The sequence below is a fragment of the Choloepus didactylus genome, chromosome 15 (assembly GCF_015220235.1).
Source record: "Choloepus didactylus isolate mChoDid1 chromosome 15, mChoDid1.pri, whole genome shotgun sequence".
NCBI lineage: Eukaryota > Metazoa > Chordata > Mammalia > Pilosa > Megalonychidae > Choloepus > Choloepus didactylus.
Window position 1 is genome coordinate 26,739,387 of NC_051321.1, and position 15,262 is coordinate 26,754,648.

Consider the following 15,262-nt stretch of genomic DNA (forward strand, 5'->3'; position numbering starts at 1 on the left):
GAAGTCTTGGGAAGAAAGACTTAGATCGCAGGAAGAAGGGCTGTGAAAAGGGAGGTATATTATTGGGAGCCCAGATAAGCACATCAAGTTTTGAAGGAGGACCCCCCACAAAATAGATATGTATGATGCAAGATTAACAAGAAGATAGCAAAATGCAGATACGTGGAAAAGCCCATGGAGAGAATGTTTGGGCCACAAAACCTTTGTGGCTACAGGATTCTTCTCTGTTAGATGTGAGGGTAGGGCCCCTTGTCCCTAACATTTCAAACCACATCATCTGGCATTGTTGAACTTCCTGTTAGCACTGGCTCAACCACTGGCATAGTTATAGACTATGTGGTTAATCAGCTCCAATTTGAAGAGTGAAGGAAGAGCCTGCCAAAGACTGACACAACTGTGTCTTGGAAACTTTTGCTATATTCAGTTTAGCCATGTTTGTTATAATAGGCTTAGGACTAATGGTGTCCCTGGGTGCAAAGTCACAAGAGCCAGGCTGACTTTCAAATACAAAAGACAAGGTTTGAGTCAAAGCTGGCTTTTCAGTGATTGTGAAGAGGAAGTAAAAATTATGAGGAATTGATTTGCTGGTAAAGATGGCTCTCCTAAGTTAGCTCTAACGATCTGATATGTGTTGTTTTTTTCACTATTTAAACAGGATGGTAGATGTCTACCAAAGACAGTAGAGGGAATTCTCCTTTCACACACAGAAAACTTGGCACTTGAGGGGGTGGGGGTGGGGCAGATAAGTGGATTGAGCCACTTGCCACAGTTTCCTTTATGTTGTTATTAAAACATTCGTATTTGGGTAACCAGGAAGAGAAGGAGGAAGAAGACTGGGGAAAACAATAAATAGTGAGGAAGGGCATTTGATGCAGATTTCTGTAGGAACTCAACTCCCTTTGCTTTCTTCTCATCCTACTGCAGGAAGGAAAAAAAAAAAAAAGGACCACGATTTGCAACATTTCATGTCTCACAAGCAGGATTGCTAATACCTTCCCAGGGACCATTACAGCACACTGCTGCATTCCACTAATTGCTCAGCAGATGTTCAGCAGCCTTCTCTTAAAAAGATTTCAGCCAGAGTATGTTACTGGTGAGAGAGGCAATGCATAATTTGGTTTGTCTCTAAGGGAAAAGAACTGTCTCCTTTCATGAATTTACTAGTCTTATATTGGTTTTCAAATTCTTTTCCCTGTTTGCTTTTATCAGATCACAAGGTAAGCATTTCCAGATACCTGGATGTCATTAGAGACTGGATTTAGTTCGTTTCCCCTGACATGTTCTTTTGGGAATTTATTAACTTTGGTATCTAAGCTGAGCTAAACTTTGAACATAGTTCTTGTTTTGTTCTTAGCCATTCCAATGCTTTTAGGTTTCTGTGTAATTTCTCTTGAGGGCCTAATCACTTCTGACAGCTATCATTCTGAAATTCTCTTTGCAGAGGGAATGATTTGAAATAGTGTGAGAATACAGAAAAAAACAAGAAGCATATTATCAAGAAGGTTGAGGGAATACTATAACTTGGATGGATCCTTTGACTTTTAGAGTCTGATGACAGTTGGCATTCATATTTAACAGACAAAAGCTATGACATTGCAAAACAACCTAGATAGTTGGAAAAGGGAGTAGAAATCAATCAAGTTGGGCTTTGGATTGGAAGGACTGGTATGTTTTTGCTCATACTATCCCTGGTTGGAATACTTCTCCACCTTTCTCCACCTTTCTGCTTCTCCTACATCTGTTTGTACTTAAGGCTCAGCTCAGTGCCCTCATTTTCATAAAGTCATTTCATAGACCTTTGCCTTGATATCTTTTTTCCCTTGTCTGAAATCACATAGATTTTTAAATCATATTCATTGTGACTCCCCCACCCCCTCAAGTGCCAAGTTTTCTGTGTGTGAAAGGAGAATTCCCTCTACTGTCTTTGGTAGACATCTACCATCCTGTTTAAATAGTGAAAAAAAACAACACATATCAGATCGTTAGAGCTAACTTAGGAGAGCCATCTCTACCAGCAAATCAATTCCTCATAATTTTTACTTCCTCTTCACAATCACTGAAAAGCCAGCTTTGACTCAAACCTTGTCTTTTGTATTTGAAAGTCAGCCTGGCTCTTGTGACTTTGCACCCAGGGACACCATTAGTCCTAAGCCTATTATAACAAACATGGCTAAACTGAATATAGCAAAAGTTTCCAAGACACAGTTGTGTCAGTCTTTGGCAGGCTCTTCCTTCACTCTTCAAATTGGAGCTGATTAACCACATAGTCTATAACTATGCCAGTGGTTGAGCCAGTGCTAACAGGAAGTTCAACAATGCCAGATGATGTGGTTTGAAATGTTAGGGACAAGGGGCCCTACCCTCACATCTAACAGAGAAGAATCCTGTAGCCACAAAGGTTTTGTGGCCCAAACATTCTCTCCATGGGCTTTTCCACGTATCTGCATTTTGCTATCTTCTTGTTAATCTTGCATCATACATATCTATTTTGTGGGGGGTCCTCCTTCAAAACTTGATGTGCTTATCTGGGCTCCCAATAATATACCTCCCTTTTCACAGCCCTTCTTCCTGCGATCTAAGTCTTTCTTCCCAAGACTTCCAGCTACAACACAGACTATGGGCATGAATTGGAGAGATCTTTTCAGCTCTTCACTACTTTGCATTATTCCTTGCCATTTGTAATTTACAGCAGTGGGATTAATTGCCCTTGGTTATGGGAAAAGGGCTTACCTTCCATGTGGATCACCACTGGCCAAACCAGTTTAAGTTAAATTACCAATTTCATCGGTTCTTATTTTTCAGCTTGGGTCCCAGTTCTAAACTAGTTGTCATGACAAGACTTCATATTTGAAACAAGGGTCTATCATATCTTTATATTGTCTTCATCATTGTTTTTATCAGAGGACTTGCACATATTGCGTACTCAGTAAATAGTTCCTTTATAAATAATTAAACACAGAATTTGTTTATTACCTGAAGAGAGATATTCAAAACCCCATTTCCCTAGTCAACCTTCATATCCAATTGATTCACTTGTGAATCTGACTCCACAGGCTACTTCTTACCAAATAACTGGAGCATGGTGCTTTTAATTCATTTATCCAGTAACTATCCTGGGAAAACCTCTTTCTGTTCCTTTCTTATGGCAGGTATCCCTTAATATGTATCATAATTGCTTATATACACATTGTAGGGAATGGGTGGGTTGAAGGAAAACTGGGCCTCTTCTCCCTGGAGTTCTTTGTCCCAGAATAAAGGATCAGAGAGAGAATCGGAGAAAGAGTGGAAAGAGGACTATTCCTGAAACAGATCAAAGCAAGTATAATTTATTGGCCATTATGTTACTGTTCTGATCACTTGCTGATGTGTTTCCAGTATCAGAGAGTATCCTCACCATGGTGGAGCCCAGATCACACAGCTTAGATTATGCCATTTTTACTTATCAGACTCCCCAGACCTTCATATCTTTTGTGTCATCAGATTGAGGATCTCGTTTTGCTAGCCTTTTCCCTCAGGCCTTCAGTCAGGCCTTCTGTATTAGGTATTTTAAGAGCTATGGTGTCGTTTTAAGGAGAATTATCCCAACAAGATTCAAAGTGGGTCCTTATCTGATGCAGACCATTTGTTCTTATAGCATTTATGAAACAGACTTGAGTCAATAAGAACATAGCCCTGAAATGCCAACGGTTTTCTCATTGCTGCTTCTAAATTGGAATCTACTCATGGGCAGGGCCCATTTCCAGTGTTTCCTCTTCTTTAAAATCATGGTTCATCAGGTAGAAGGTGATTAATTAGGACTTGCATTAACTCTATGTTGACTAGACCTGAGGCACAAATACAGTTGCATGCCTCTTTTTAAATTCTAAATGAAGAGAATAAAAAATATTTCATGGAGAAGTTTCAATAAAAGATGAGTATTAATGTTGAATAGAAAGGAGTTCACCAAACAGAGAGAACTTTAGCATGTCAGGTTGAGGAGCTATATTGAGCAAAGGCACAGCAAGGTGACCCTGTATGGTTTATATATAAAGTAATGCATAGTCTGACATGGTTGGGGCATCTAGAGATAAATTGCCAAATATTCCTATCTTGATGTATTTACTGAAGGTAAAACTATGAACAGAGTAGAGGAATAAAAGTCAGAGAAAACAAATATGCCACTTTCCTATAGGGTTTGTTGTCCATCATCCTTGTGTGCTAGTGAGGAAACTTCCACTAACACAGGTTTAAGATTAAAAAGTATGATGAACATGAGGAGAATGGGAAGAAAGGGCAGATTAAAGGAATTTTTAAATAACAGGTTTGGGGGTAGTCAGTCATCCTTTGTCTTTTTAAACAAAGTAACTCCACATAGAAGTTTTCAGCCCAAATGGCGAGAGATGGTAATTTATTTGATGGAGATGGAGACCTAGGAGGAGGAGACTTGCTTTTGGTTGTCAGTGAAGGTAAGTTTAGTGTCTCATGTTGGGTGTGATGTCATAAAACATATAAGAGAAAACCGCTTGAAAATCTTCCAAGCTCCATCCAACTCTGTTGTTGCTCTCATGAGGCCTCATAGTCACGAGTAAATATAGTCATTATATTTTGCGTGGAGAAGCAGTTTAAACACTTGTTAATTCTTCTCTGGTATAATCATGAGAATAGATGTTAAAGCAAGCAAGGGGCAACACTGGCTTTTTTTTTTTTTTTTTTTTGGAGAACATGAAAGCCTAACTATAACAATCCATCCTAAATTAGAAACAACCACCTTTCATGGATTATTTGCATTTCAGAGAGTATTTATTGGGCCAGTAAACTAAAACTTGGGTGGTGGAATTTCTGCACAGCTAAACTATAAGAGCTGGAGCTGACTGACTCTCAAACCATTTTGGATAAGGGAAACCCTATTCTGTAGTTTTAAACCCAGTATAGGAGATCTCTGCTATAAAGCATTTGTTCTCAAATCTGACTCTACATCACAATTACCCAAGGAGCTTTTAAAAGTAGAGGTTTTTGAGGCCTCACTGCACACATCCTGAGTCTGAATCCTCCAGGGTGATATCCAGGAATCTATTTTGAACAAGTTCTCCAATCAAAGTTTATGCATCTTGCTCCTTCACCAGTCTCAGCAACTACTGCTATAAAGCACTCCACAGTTAGAAACCTATCTGCATAACAAGGAAAGGTGCATGTCTATCTCCAGCAATAAATCTGATTTACAGCCCAGGGCATCCACTAAAACAGAGGCATGAATTAAATAAGAAGGGCCTGTGATATTAAGTGGAAGAGGAAATTAGTAATAAACATTAAAATCTAATTTCTCGGCATATTTGGAGCCAACAGAATTGGCAGAATGAGTAGATGACAGTGCGAGTAAGAGGGAAAATGAAACATGCCTCTGAATCTGGGATATACTGTAACCATAAACCAGATGAATGGCAAAGACCAGCCAAAAGCTGTGGCCGTGAAGCAGTTGAAAAATGATTAAAGCATGAACGAGAATCCAAGTGGCAGATGTAATTGATTAGCCATGAGCTTTATGAAAGTTAAACAAATGATATTATTTAGATTCTATTCATGTGCTAGTATGGGCAGAAAATGATACAGTCACTTCTCACTATCTTTCTGTACATATTTCAGAATCAGGATGCAGTTCTCTCCGCTTTTCAGTTGGGTCACTGCTTTTCTGGAATTTAGATACATAAGATAAAAAAAAAATCTGAAATATTAATATTTATCAAAGAAAGTGCCACACATCCCCAGGACAGCCAAAACAAAACAACAACAACAAAACAAATTACACAGTAATCCTGCCCCTACCTTCTCCTCTCTGTCTAGTAGTTGCCTTGTTTAAACTTCCAGGTTTAGGAAAACTGTTCTTTGTCAAGGATATATGTGGGTTTTTAATAAAACTATTATCTTTGTGCTATCTTGGCCTCCGTGGTTGCTGCTGACTAGTTCAATCTGTGTTGCAGGTGTAATAAACAGATATTTTCATAGAGATATTGGAAAATAAATATTTCCAGGCTTCAGTTGCTCCCTCTGTATGTTATAAGGGAGTGCAGGTGGGGATAAAGAGCTCAGAATTCAGCCTAGGTCATGGATTTGTACTAATATATCATGAATTCTGCCCTACAATTTCATATTGAGAAAGACACTTTCCACTTACAGGCAGAGTTAGCATTAGTCAAGAAGCTTTAGAAAATACAATATAATTTGAGTCACATATTATAGACACAGATGCCAAGGAATTGTGGATCTCTGAACTGTAAAGTGAAATGAATTGTTGCGATAACATTTTCCATTTAGGGATAATATTAATACTAGTGAAATTCTTCCACAGCCAGTAAATTTATCTGTCTCTTAAGTCTCTGGTTGCCTTATCTACATAGTTCTCATTTAAAAGTCTTTTATGAGTAATATCATGCTGATGGTATTTTTCCCGACTTCTATTTTTCCACAGAATAAATATTCTTTTTTTTTTTCCTCTTCAGATGTTTAGGTTGTTTCATTGATACACGAACTCTTTGGATTTTGATGTTATTAAGTCATTATGGTGTTATGATAAGTAATAACAGGTGCTAAGAGATCTAAACACACCCCTCCCAGAAATGTAATTAAAAGATTGTGTTACTTTCATAAATCCACCAGGGGCCAGCGATGAAGTTGCTGTTTAGTTTCTAAAAGATTCTTGTTCACCATTTTTTTCCAAGTTCCCAGGGCCTGTAAAGGACTGAAATGACCACAGAGTACCTGGCTTGAGATGGCCAGGCCTGAGGATGTACCTGGAAACTCTTGGTGAAAGCAAGGTTTCAGGGAGTGGTCAGATGAGCAGTTCAGAATCATGATGCAAGCACAAATCAAGTTAGAAATAAGTGGCAGTTAGGACGCAGGAAATCAGGTCCCCCAGGGGAAGGCAAGGCAGAAAGTCAAGAGAAACTGGCACAAAAAAGAAGGCAAGAGGACACATAAAATACAGAGAAGATACCAGAAGCTAGGAAAAGCTGTCCTCTAGACACCAAGTTTCTTACACTTAGAGCAGGTGGGACTGTCTTGGCTTATAGCTGTTGTGTCAACATAAATATCAATAACACTCCCTTTCATTCTTACAATGTACTGGTTTAGAAGAAAACAGGCTTGGCAACCTTGTTCATACCCTGCAACCCTGCCAGTATGGACAGAAATCCACACCAGGATTGGGTGAAATAGAGACCAAAGGTAAGAATTGTTAAGTGGATGGTATAAGCAGCTGAAAGAGACGAGTGTTGTGAAAGAAGGTATTAGTAAGCTATTGTTGTGTAACAGGTCACCCAGAGAAATGTAGTGGCTTAACAATAAGCGTGTATTATTGCTTATCAGTCTAAGGATCGGCTTGGTGGTTCTTCTCGTCTTGTCTGTGCTCACTTGTGCCTCCACAGTCAGTTGTGGATTGTTGAATAAGGAGCTCGGCTGATCTTGGTTGGGCTATCCAAGTGTTGGGGGTTGGCTGACTATAGGCTGGTCTAGGATATCCTGGGCTGGGATAATAAAGCTCTCTGCCCTGTGGTCTCTCATCCTTCAGCAGGATCCCCTAGGCTTGTTCACATGGCAATGGTGGGATTCAGAAAGAAGTGCGTAAGGCCTTGAGGCTCAGAACTGACACACCATCAGTTCCACTACATTCCATTGTCAAAGCAAGTTAGTGCTAGCTCACGTTGCACAAGGCTTGGACACAGGGAAGTATGGAGAATTGAGCCAGCAAAGTTGTAATCTGTGAGAGGCTGACCACTCTCTTATGGGAGTCTTGAAATGCCTTTAAGCATGTAGCCATAACTAGATTGAACTACTGTTAACAAATCAAAGGCAGTGGATTTTTGGCTGTTGGTTTCTATAATGACCCAGAGAATGTAAAGAAAGATCAGGCATATTTTAAAGGTATATGAATATACCTTTATGAATAAGAGTGGGTGGGTATTCTCAAACTAGTGTGCATAATAATACCTGTGTAGCTCGTTAAATATACGGATTTCTGGGACCCACTCTCGACACTGTTTTATTTGTTCTGGGGGTGAAGCTGAGGAAACTTCATTTTCATAAGTGCTCCAGATAATTCTGATTCTGATTGTGATTCAGGTAGTAGGTAGACTGGACTTTGAAAATACTTCATGTAGCAACCAGGATTCCTCATATGTTTTGACCCTAGAAAACCAAAAGCCTTCCTTCTCCTCCATACTATTAAATGCTGTGATAGGGTTTGGTCTTTGAGGTACCCATGAGCACCTTGACTGGGCAGTGTGGCCTCAACTCCCTGTGACTGGGTGTTCCAGAAGACTCATCCCTAGTTTAAATCCAGTGACAGTGCTTTGCTATTCAGTAAGCCTTCCCTGGGAAATCCCATCCAGACTAGCCTCCAGGATCATGTATTTATCCCAATAGGGCATGGAGTTCCTTAGGACTCATGATTGCGTTTGGCCTTGAACTAGAGGGAAGGTTCACTGGCCAAGGATGCTCCATAACTGGAAGCCCTTCCACCCACTTGCCCTTTCTGCTCTTAAGAAGATGTACTTTCTCTGTGCTATTCCCATATCTCCTTAACCCTGAAAAAAAGTTTCAAACCATATGTGTGTTCTGTGATATTCAGGACTAGTAACTAAAGCCTCGCTCGGGTATGCTTTGAGGTCAGGAGAGGAAATAAAAAAGAATCCATGATGCCACCAAGTTGTTGACTTTGAAACTTGGAAATAACAAAGCAAAGGGATACAGAGAAGGGGAAAGTGGTGCTCAGGGTGAACCTTTTCCTAAAGCATGTTTTGTGGGACCAGTTCTACAAAGGGTCTGTGGTTAAATAAGTTTGTAAAACACTAGGGTAATGTTAAACGAGTTTCCTTCAGGACAGCTGTGAACCTTTAATATACTGATATGCATCATGAAACTCCAAGGTGGGCAACATGCATCATTTCCCAAAATTATTTTACCATGGAACTCGTTTGTCATCTTTCAGGACTCATTTTCTATAGAACGCACTTTCAGAAAATACGATACTAATAATACTGACAATGCTAAATTTATTGGAAAAATACTGTCTTCAAGGTACTATGCCAGTGCTTTAAAAATTCTATCTCATTTTGTTCTCACGACTTCCTAACACAAGCACTAGTTTTAACTCCCTTTTGCAGGTAAGAAAACTGACATTCAGTTGAAGGCACTAAGCCCATAAGTGGTAGAGCCAGAATCTGATTCCAAAAAGGGACCAGATGAGTTATTTAACCCCAAATGTGGGTTTTTGAGTTTGCTCCTGTGTACACAGTCTATGACCATTTATTTAACATTCCTATTTATCAGTCACTTTTCAAGAGAGAACTGCTATTATTACCTTAGCCACTATAATCAACCCAGATCCTCATGAATAGTATGTAATAATTCTATGCGTTTCCAAGTTCCCCACAGGATTTTAGAAACTGTGCACCAGGATCCAGGCTTAGGAATGTTGAGTCACTTGGAGCACTGCTTGTATCCAATATGTTTGACTCTGTGCATGAATGATGGCCAGGAAACTGCTCAGCCCTTTTTGCCACACTTCTACCTTGTTTAGGCTGAAATTGGAGAGGGATTAATTTATGCTAATTCCACACAACAAGCTAAAGCCCATTTATCACAGGTTTCCATTCCTCAGCAGAACACGCACAAACACACCTAAGTGTTGGGCAAACTAAGATATGCATCTGCCCTTGAGTGGAGGAGTAACAGGCTCGTTTATAGGCAGCTGCAGATGAACAAGCAGAAGCAACCCACGGAGCACAGAGGGCAGTGGGACAGTCCTGGCTGCTGCCACCTGCTGCTGCCTGCCCCGGTGCCTGACTGACAAGGGGCAGACCTGACAACACACATTTTGGAACTGGGGATACAGAAGCTCATTTCCCCCCAAATATTATGCTAATTCTCAACAGTTAATGCTGCTTGTTTCAGAATGACAATTTGAGTTTGCATAGTTTAGAATTAAAAAACAGATTTAGCCTTGTAATGGGGAGAAAGAAGAGGAGGAAGGAGAGAGAAGGGAATGGAGTCCATTTGTGGTGGCATACCTGTGTTCATGTGTGTGTGTGTGTGTGTGTTTCTTTGCTTTCTGTGTTACTGAGAGCCTGGCCACAGCAATTTCCTCTCTTTCAGTTTCTCCGTTTATTTCAAATGCCAACCCTTTCAAGCAAGCTTGGTGGTCTTAGTTGCTCCAAAACACTAATATTCTGAGAGAGCATTCAGCTAGGAGTTAAAACTTTAGCTTTATTCCTGCTCTGGACCATTTGTGGCCCCTATCTGGTGCTCAGTTTGTTCCGTGCCAAAGTAAGATGTTACATTAGAAGATTACCTTTAAAATACCTTCTTCTTGTTATTACTTTAGGTGTGACAAGATGTGATAATACTGGGGGACACAATACCTTTTAGAGTTACCAATAAAATTTCATTATGGAGATTTGCTCCAAAATAATTCAGTGGTTGTGGGGATTGGCTGGAAATGGAGATAAAATAGGATCAGCCACAAGTTTGTGGATGTTAAAGCTGGATAATGGGCACATGGGGATTCATTTCTCCATTCTTTCTACATTTATGTATGATATATGACACATACACAAATCCATATATATTCATATAGTCCAAGTTTAAGAGTATATATGATCTATGATTCTAACTTCTCCTTTTAAAACTGAATATTTTAACTTGTGACACTTGTTAATTTTCTTTTTTGTGCTATAGTCTTAGCCCTAATCTCCAGCCTCAGAAATATCTTATAAAATTTCTTGTATCTCCCACTGAAATTAGCCCAGGATTGAGTGTATAGAAAATACATGTGTGTGCATGCATGTGTGTGGGTGTATCAAATGACATGTGCTCAATTTTAGTTCTTCCATTTCCTAGTTCTAAGTCCTTTGGAATGCCATTAACCAACCAGAATAGAACTTCACTTTTCTTATCCTCTCAATGGAGATCATAGTCCCTGCTGAACATTAGTGAAAATCAAATCCAGTATGTCTCTGACAAATGAAAAGTACTCTCCTTTCCTGATGATACCCATGAATTTCCATGTGGGTGTGTTCTGAAGTAGTCCTGGACGCCTGTGCTGTCGGTACTGTGTTTGCCTGAATAAATGAAAAAGACCTTTATTTTCTAATTTCAGACTGAAAGCAAACTTGTGCTGGGTTTTCCACTGCAGTGGAACTGAACTGGTCTCCCCACACACAGACTCATACCCGTCCCCTGCCCCAACTTCACAGCCTGGATGTAGCTTGCTTACAGGGGAGAGAGAGGAGTGGGAGGGTTTCTGAAATTTCTTTCATTACAAAAACCTATTCAACTAAAATGACTAAGCCTATTTCATGAGAAAGAAGTCTTCATTTGTTTTTTTCACTGAACTATGGGGTCATGTAGAATATGCTTTCCCGCCGTGGTTCCTGAGTGACTGGGGAATGACCTACAAAAGCCAGAGAGAAGCAGTTGGGAGTCTTGTCTGAGAGCATCTATATTGCAGTCACTTATTCTTGAACTTTTGAATCTGGGTAACCAGAATGTTGCCCTCTCAGCTCTTGACAGAGAAAAGCCACAGAAAATGGTGCTTAAAGGTCATTCACATTTCTGGGTATCAGGCTCCGCTTAAATTGAAAGAAGGTAAATGTCAGCATCCAGGCTTTTACGGGATACATGTGGCTTGTCTTTTATGCTTGAGCTAGGCTGTATTTGCAAATTGTCAGTTTTCAAGATGGTAGAAATTAATTGCAAACAAAGTCATTACAAGTACAACACGTTTGACCCTCATATGGGAGAAGGTTTGGCGGTAGAGGGGGCCATTCTCCAGAGATGCATTGCAAGGAGCTACTCGGGAGGCAGACTCTCTTATGGACGCAGAGCTCTCTCAGGAGAGCTCGCTGCCTCTGAAAGACTGGGGCTTCCGGCCTGGGCTCAGGGCGTTAGGTCATTGGTGTTGGAGCCATGGCCAGAATGCACTGCCCTCCCCCAGCATCACAGTGGCTGCTCTTGTAAAATATCAGTTTCCTGTGTGCAAAAACTGAACATGCTCCCTCTCTTCAGTTCTTTTTCTCACAAGAAGACTGCTGGAGTAGGAGCAAGATGGCATGGATAATTCCTAAAAATATTTCCATTGCTGGTTACTGATATTCTGCATTGGTTATTGAGAAAAGATTGTCTTCACAGTATAGGGACATTTAACAACAATAATAATAACAAATAAAAATATGGATAAATAATAATTATAGTAGCAGCAGCTGTTGCAATAAAAACTAATAGTCATAGAGGACTTAATACGCACACGTGGTACTGTTCTCAGTGCTTTACATATGTTAATGCTTTAAAACCCTCACAACAACCCAATGAAGTATGTGCTACTATTTTCTCATTTCGCCCCATTAAGGAACATTCAGATGAAATAACTTGCCCAGTGTCACACAGCCAACAAGTAGTAGAACAGGCCACAAATCTGGGCAGTCTGATTCCAGGGCCTGTGCTTTGAATCACTCCACTGCGCTGCCTGCACAGGCCAGTTGGACCATCCTGGGGGCCAGGACAAGCCCCAATGTGGTTGCCTGTCGGCTGTGTGACGTGCATCAAGGGTGTACGTCCCCACAAGGCTTTTGGGACTTACTATGCCTGTGGGTGAACAGCGTGAGTCTCTCCTGACAGTCTCTGCTCATGACCATGCCTTGTTTTTCACCCTAGCCCCACTGGTGGACCTCACGCCAACCCACAGCGGATCCGCCATGTTGATGCTGCTTTCAGTGGTGTTTGTGGGGCTGGCTGTGTTCGTCATCTACAAGTTTAAAAGGTGCGTGTCGCCTCTGTCCCCATCTCCCCTCCCCCACCCCTCCTCTGACAGGTCCAGAAGCCTGCATTGCAGTGATGTACATTTCCCGTGCAAAGCAGTGATGGTTTCTGTTAATGTTTTAGGAAGATCCCGGGGATTAATGTTTATGCCCAGATGCAGAATGAGAAAGAACAAGAGATGATCAGTCCAGTCAGTCCCACTGAAAGCAGGCCCGGTATCCCTCCGACTGCACTCGGAAGGCCAGGCCCGCTTATAGATGAGAAGGTGGAATCACAGCTCATAGGTAAATGATTCCTGGTAGGCTTCAGCCGTTTAGCCTGGGTAGTCACTGGCTGAATCTCTCTAACCCCTTTCTGACTTCATGTAACCACTCTCTTCTGCTCTAACACCCCTGGCAGAAACAGCTAAGATGCCTCTTTCCCTGCTTCCTTCCACTAGAATGGGGAAAAAAAAAAAAAAGCCTTCTTGCTCCTGTCTAGTTTTGTTTCTCTCACTAGTATATTCTTCATTTTGCAAAACCTGTTGCTAAAATATTGGGCTTCAAATGTTCATGGGAAAAGAGCAAAATGTTTGTTCTAACAATATGTGAGGAGTGTCCTCAGAAGCCGGGGCTGGTGGAGAACTGGGAAGGGTTTGACGGTCAGGTTTGTGATGCCAGAAACAAAATATGGCAGCCTCAACTTGAGAAAATTCTAAGGAGGGCAACCTGCACCCAAACACTAATAGAGGAGTGACATTATAAGAGAGGTGGCCAGCCTGATGACCCTCAGAATTTTTTTTTTTAATCCAGCACTAATCTAGAAACTTTCCTAGAAACCTGAGAATTTGAGGACAAGAGGCAATGAAGTTTGCAGAACATGCAGGGAATAAGACATTCCTAGAGAGACCACTAGAAGGTTAGACTACCGCAGAGCAGATTGGCAGCTTTTTTTTTTTTTTTTTTTTTTTTTTTGCCTGTCCCTTAGCAGAAGTCTAAAAGCAGACTTCATTCTCTTTTAACGGAGCCCATTCTCTGCCTGTAAAGTAGGCATGGGAATCCACTAGTTAGGTATGGAGAGTCTGAAGTTGAAATGTCAAGTCCTACTATTTATTATAGAGGAAATTTTCCAGGCAGTTAAGCAAATCCATGGAACCCCCATTGTTGAGCAATTTCTCTCCTTGGTTCCTCCTGTCTGTTGGCATCAGGAGTTGAAACTGTAAATATTCTCATCTAGACCCTGGATAAATTTAAATATAACCGCTCCTGCTTCCTCTAATGTGACCATGCCAATCCACCTAGGTGGCCCTTATGTAAGATTTTTTTAATCTGTTACTTGGAAAAACTGAGTATCTGAATGGATACATAACCCTCTCTTTAAATGGTTATGTGAAAGGTCTGTGGCTGTATTAAGGGGAAATTTAAATGCAGTGACTGGCTTGAATGGTAGGCAATAACAACAACCACAGGCACATCTGGTGTCCAATTTTCACAGTGCATTTTCTTTTATTTGGAGAAACAGGGTGATAAATGCATAATTGCTCTGGGTTAAAAAGGAAAAGCCTTTTCTGTCTTCAAGTCCAGAGAAGCGTTCACCCTGTCTATTCTCTTCCAAAGCCTCTAAGTGTGTTTTTTTTTGGGTCATTTGGTTCTCAATCCCATTTCCACTGGGTATGAAGCACAGCCGCTGTTTACTTTATTAAAGTAGCAATCCCTCCTTCACCAGGAACATTTTGCAGCCCATTGCAAAATCTCTGACACGTTTCCATTTCCAGTGTCATTAAATGAGTAAGTGTTACACATTTTCTCTTAGGAGAGTAGCTTTACCCTCCCCTCCTTCCCCTTCTACTCAACCTGGTGACTCATCTCTCCGATTGCAAAGAGCAAGACACGCCACTCCACCTTCAACGCCAAAACGGGGATCTGCTGGGGCACAGTTTGCAATTTAAGGAAAACCCCCAAAGGCTACAAGCGACCTGCTGATCAGGAACGAATTTCACTCTTGTCAAGTGCATCATCCTTCATGACCACTAACTTCATGTTTTTTCTCTTTCCTTTGTTGTTCTGTTTCCTATTTTGCCAGGAAGTATTTCCATAGTTGCTGAGAATCAAAGCACAAAAGAAATCCCTACCTATGTAAATGTTTGAATGGAGGACGCCAGTAAAAACAAAACAAAACAAAACAAAAAAAACAAAAAACAAAATAAAATAAAAATAAAAATTAAAAAAAAATCCCACCAAAAAAAAAAAAAACTCACTCACTGCATCGGGACTTTTTAATTCTTCAGACACAGAAAACAAGGGTTTTTAGCTTTAAGCCTGTGCATGTGGACAATAACTTGAGAACATGTTTGGAGGGGTAGTGTACAGGTGCTCTATTTTAATGGAAAACACTCCCCTCCCCCTTTCTTCTTCTCTCTCTTTTTTTCTGATCGGTCGTGTTTGTAGAAAATTCATAACATATATAGGCCAAGGAAATCTGCATGTATTTTTGGACA

The 15,262-nt window shown here is 40.6% G+C and overlaps 1 protein-coding gene across 3 annotated transcripts in view; it reads left to right on the forward strand.

Moving 5' to 3' along the window:
• Positions 1 to 15,025, forward strand: part of SORCS1 (sortilin related VPS10 domain containing receptor 1) — a 549,535-nt gene extending 534,510 nt beyond the window's left edge. The window contains exons 25-27 of one of the 3 annotated variants that reach the window (XM_037804645.1): positions 12,682 to 12,787; positions 12,910 to 13,070; positions 14,848 to 15,025. In XM_037804645.1, the coding sequence (XP_037660573.1) occupies positions 12,682 to 12,787; positions 12,910 to 13,070; positions 14,848 to 14,912 (332 nt within the window). In that variant the 3' untranslated portion in view covers positions 14,913 to 15,025. Of the gene's footprint in view, positions 1 to 12,681; positions 12,788 to 12,909; positions 13,071 to 14,577 lie in introns of all 3 variants that reach the window. The other 2 variants (XM_037804643.1, XM_037804644.1) reach the window with 2 other exon arrangements.
• The last annotated feature ends 237 nt before the right edge of the window (positions 15,026 to 15,262 follow it).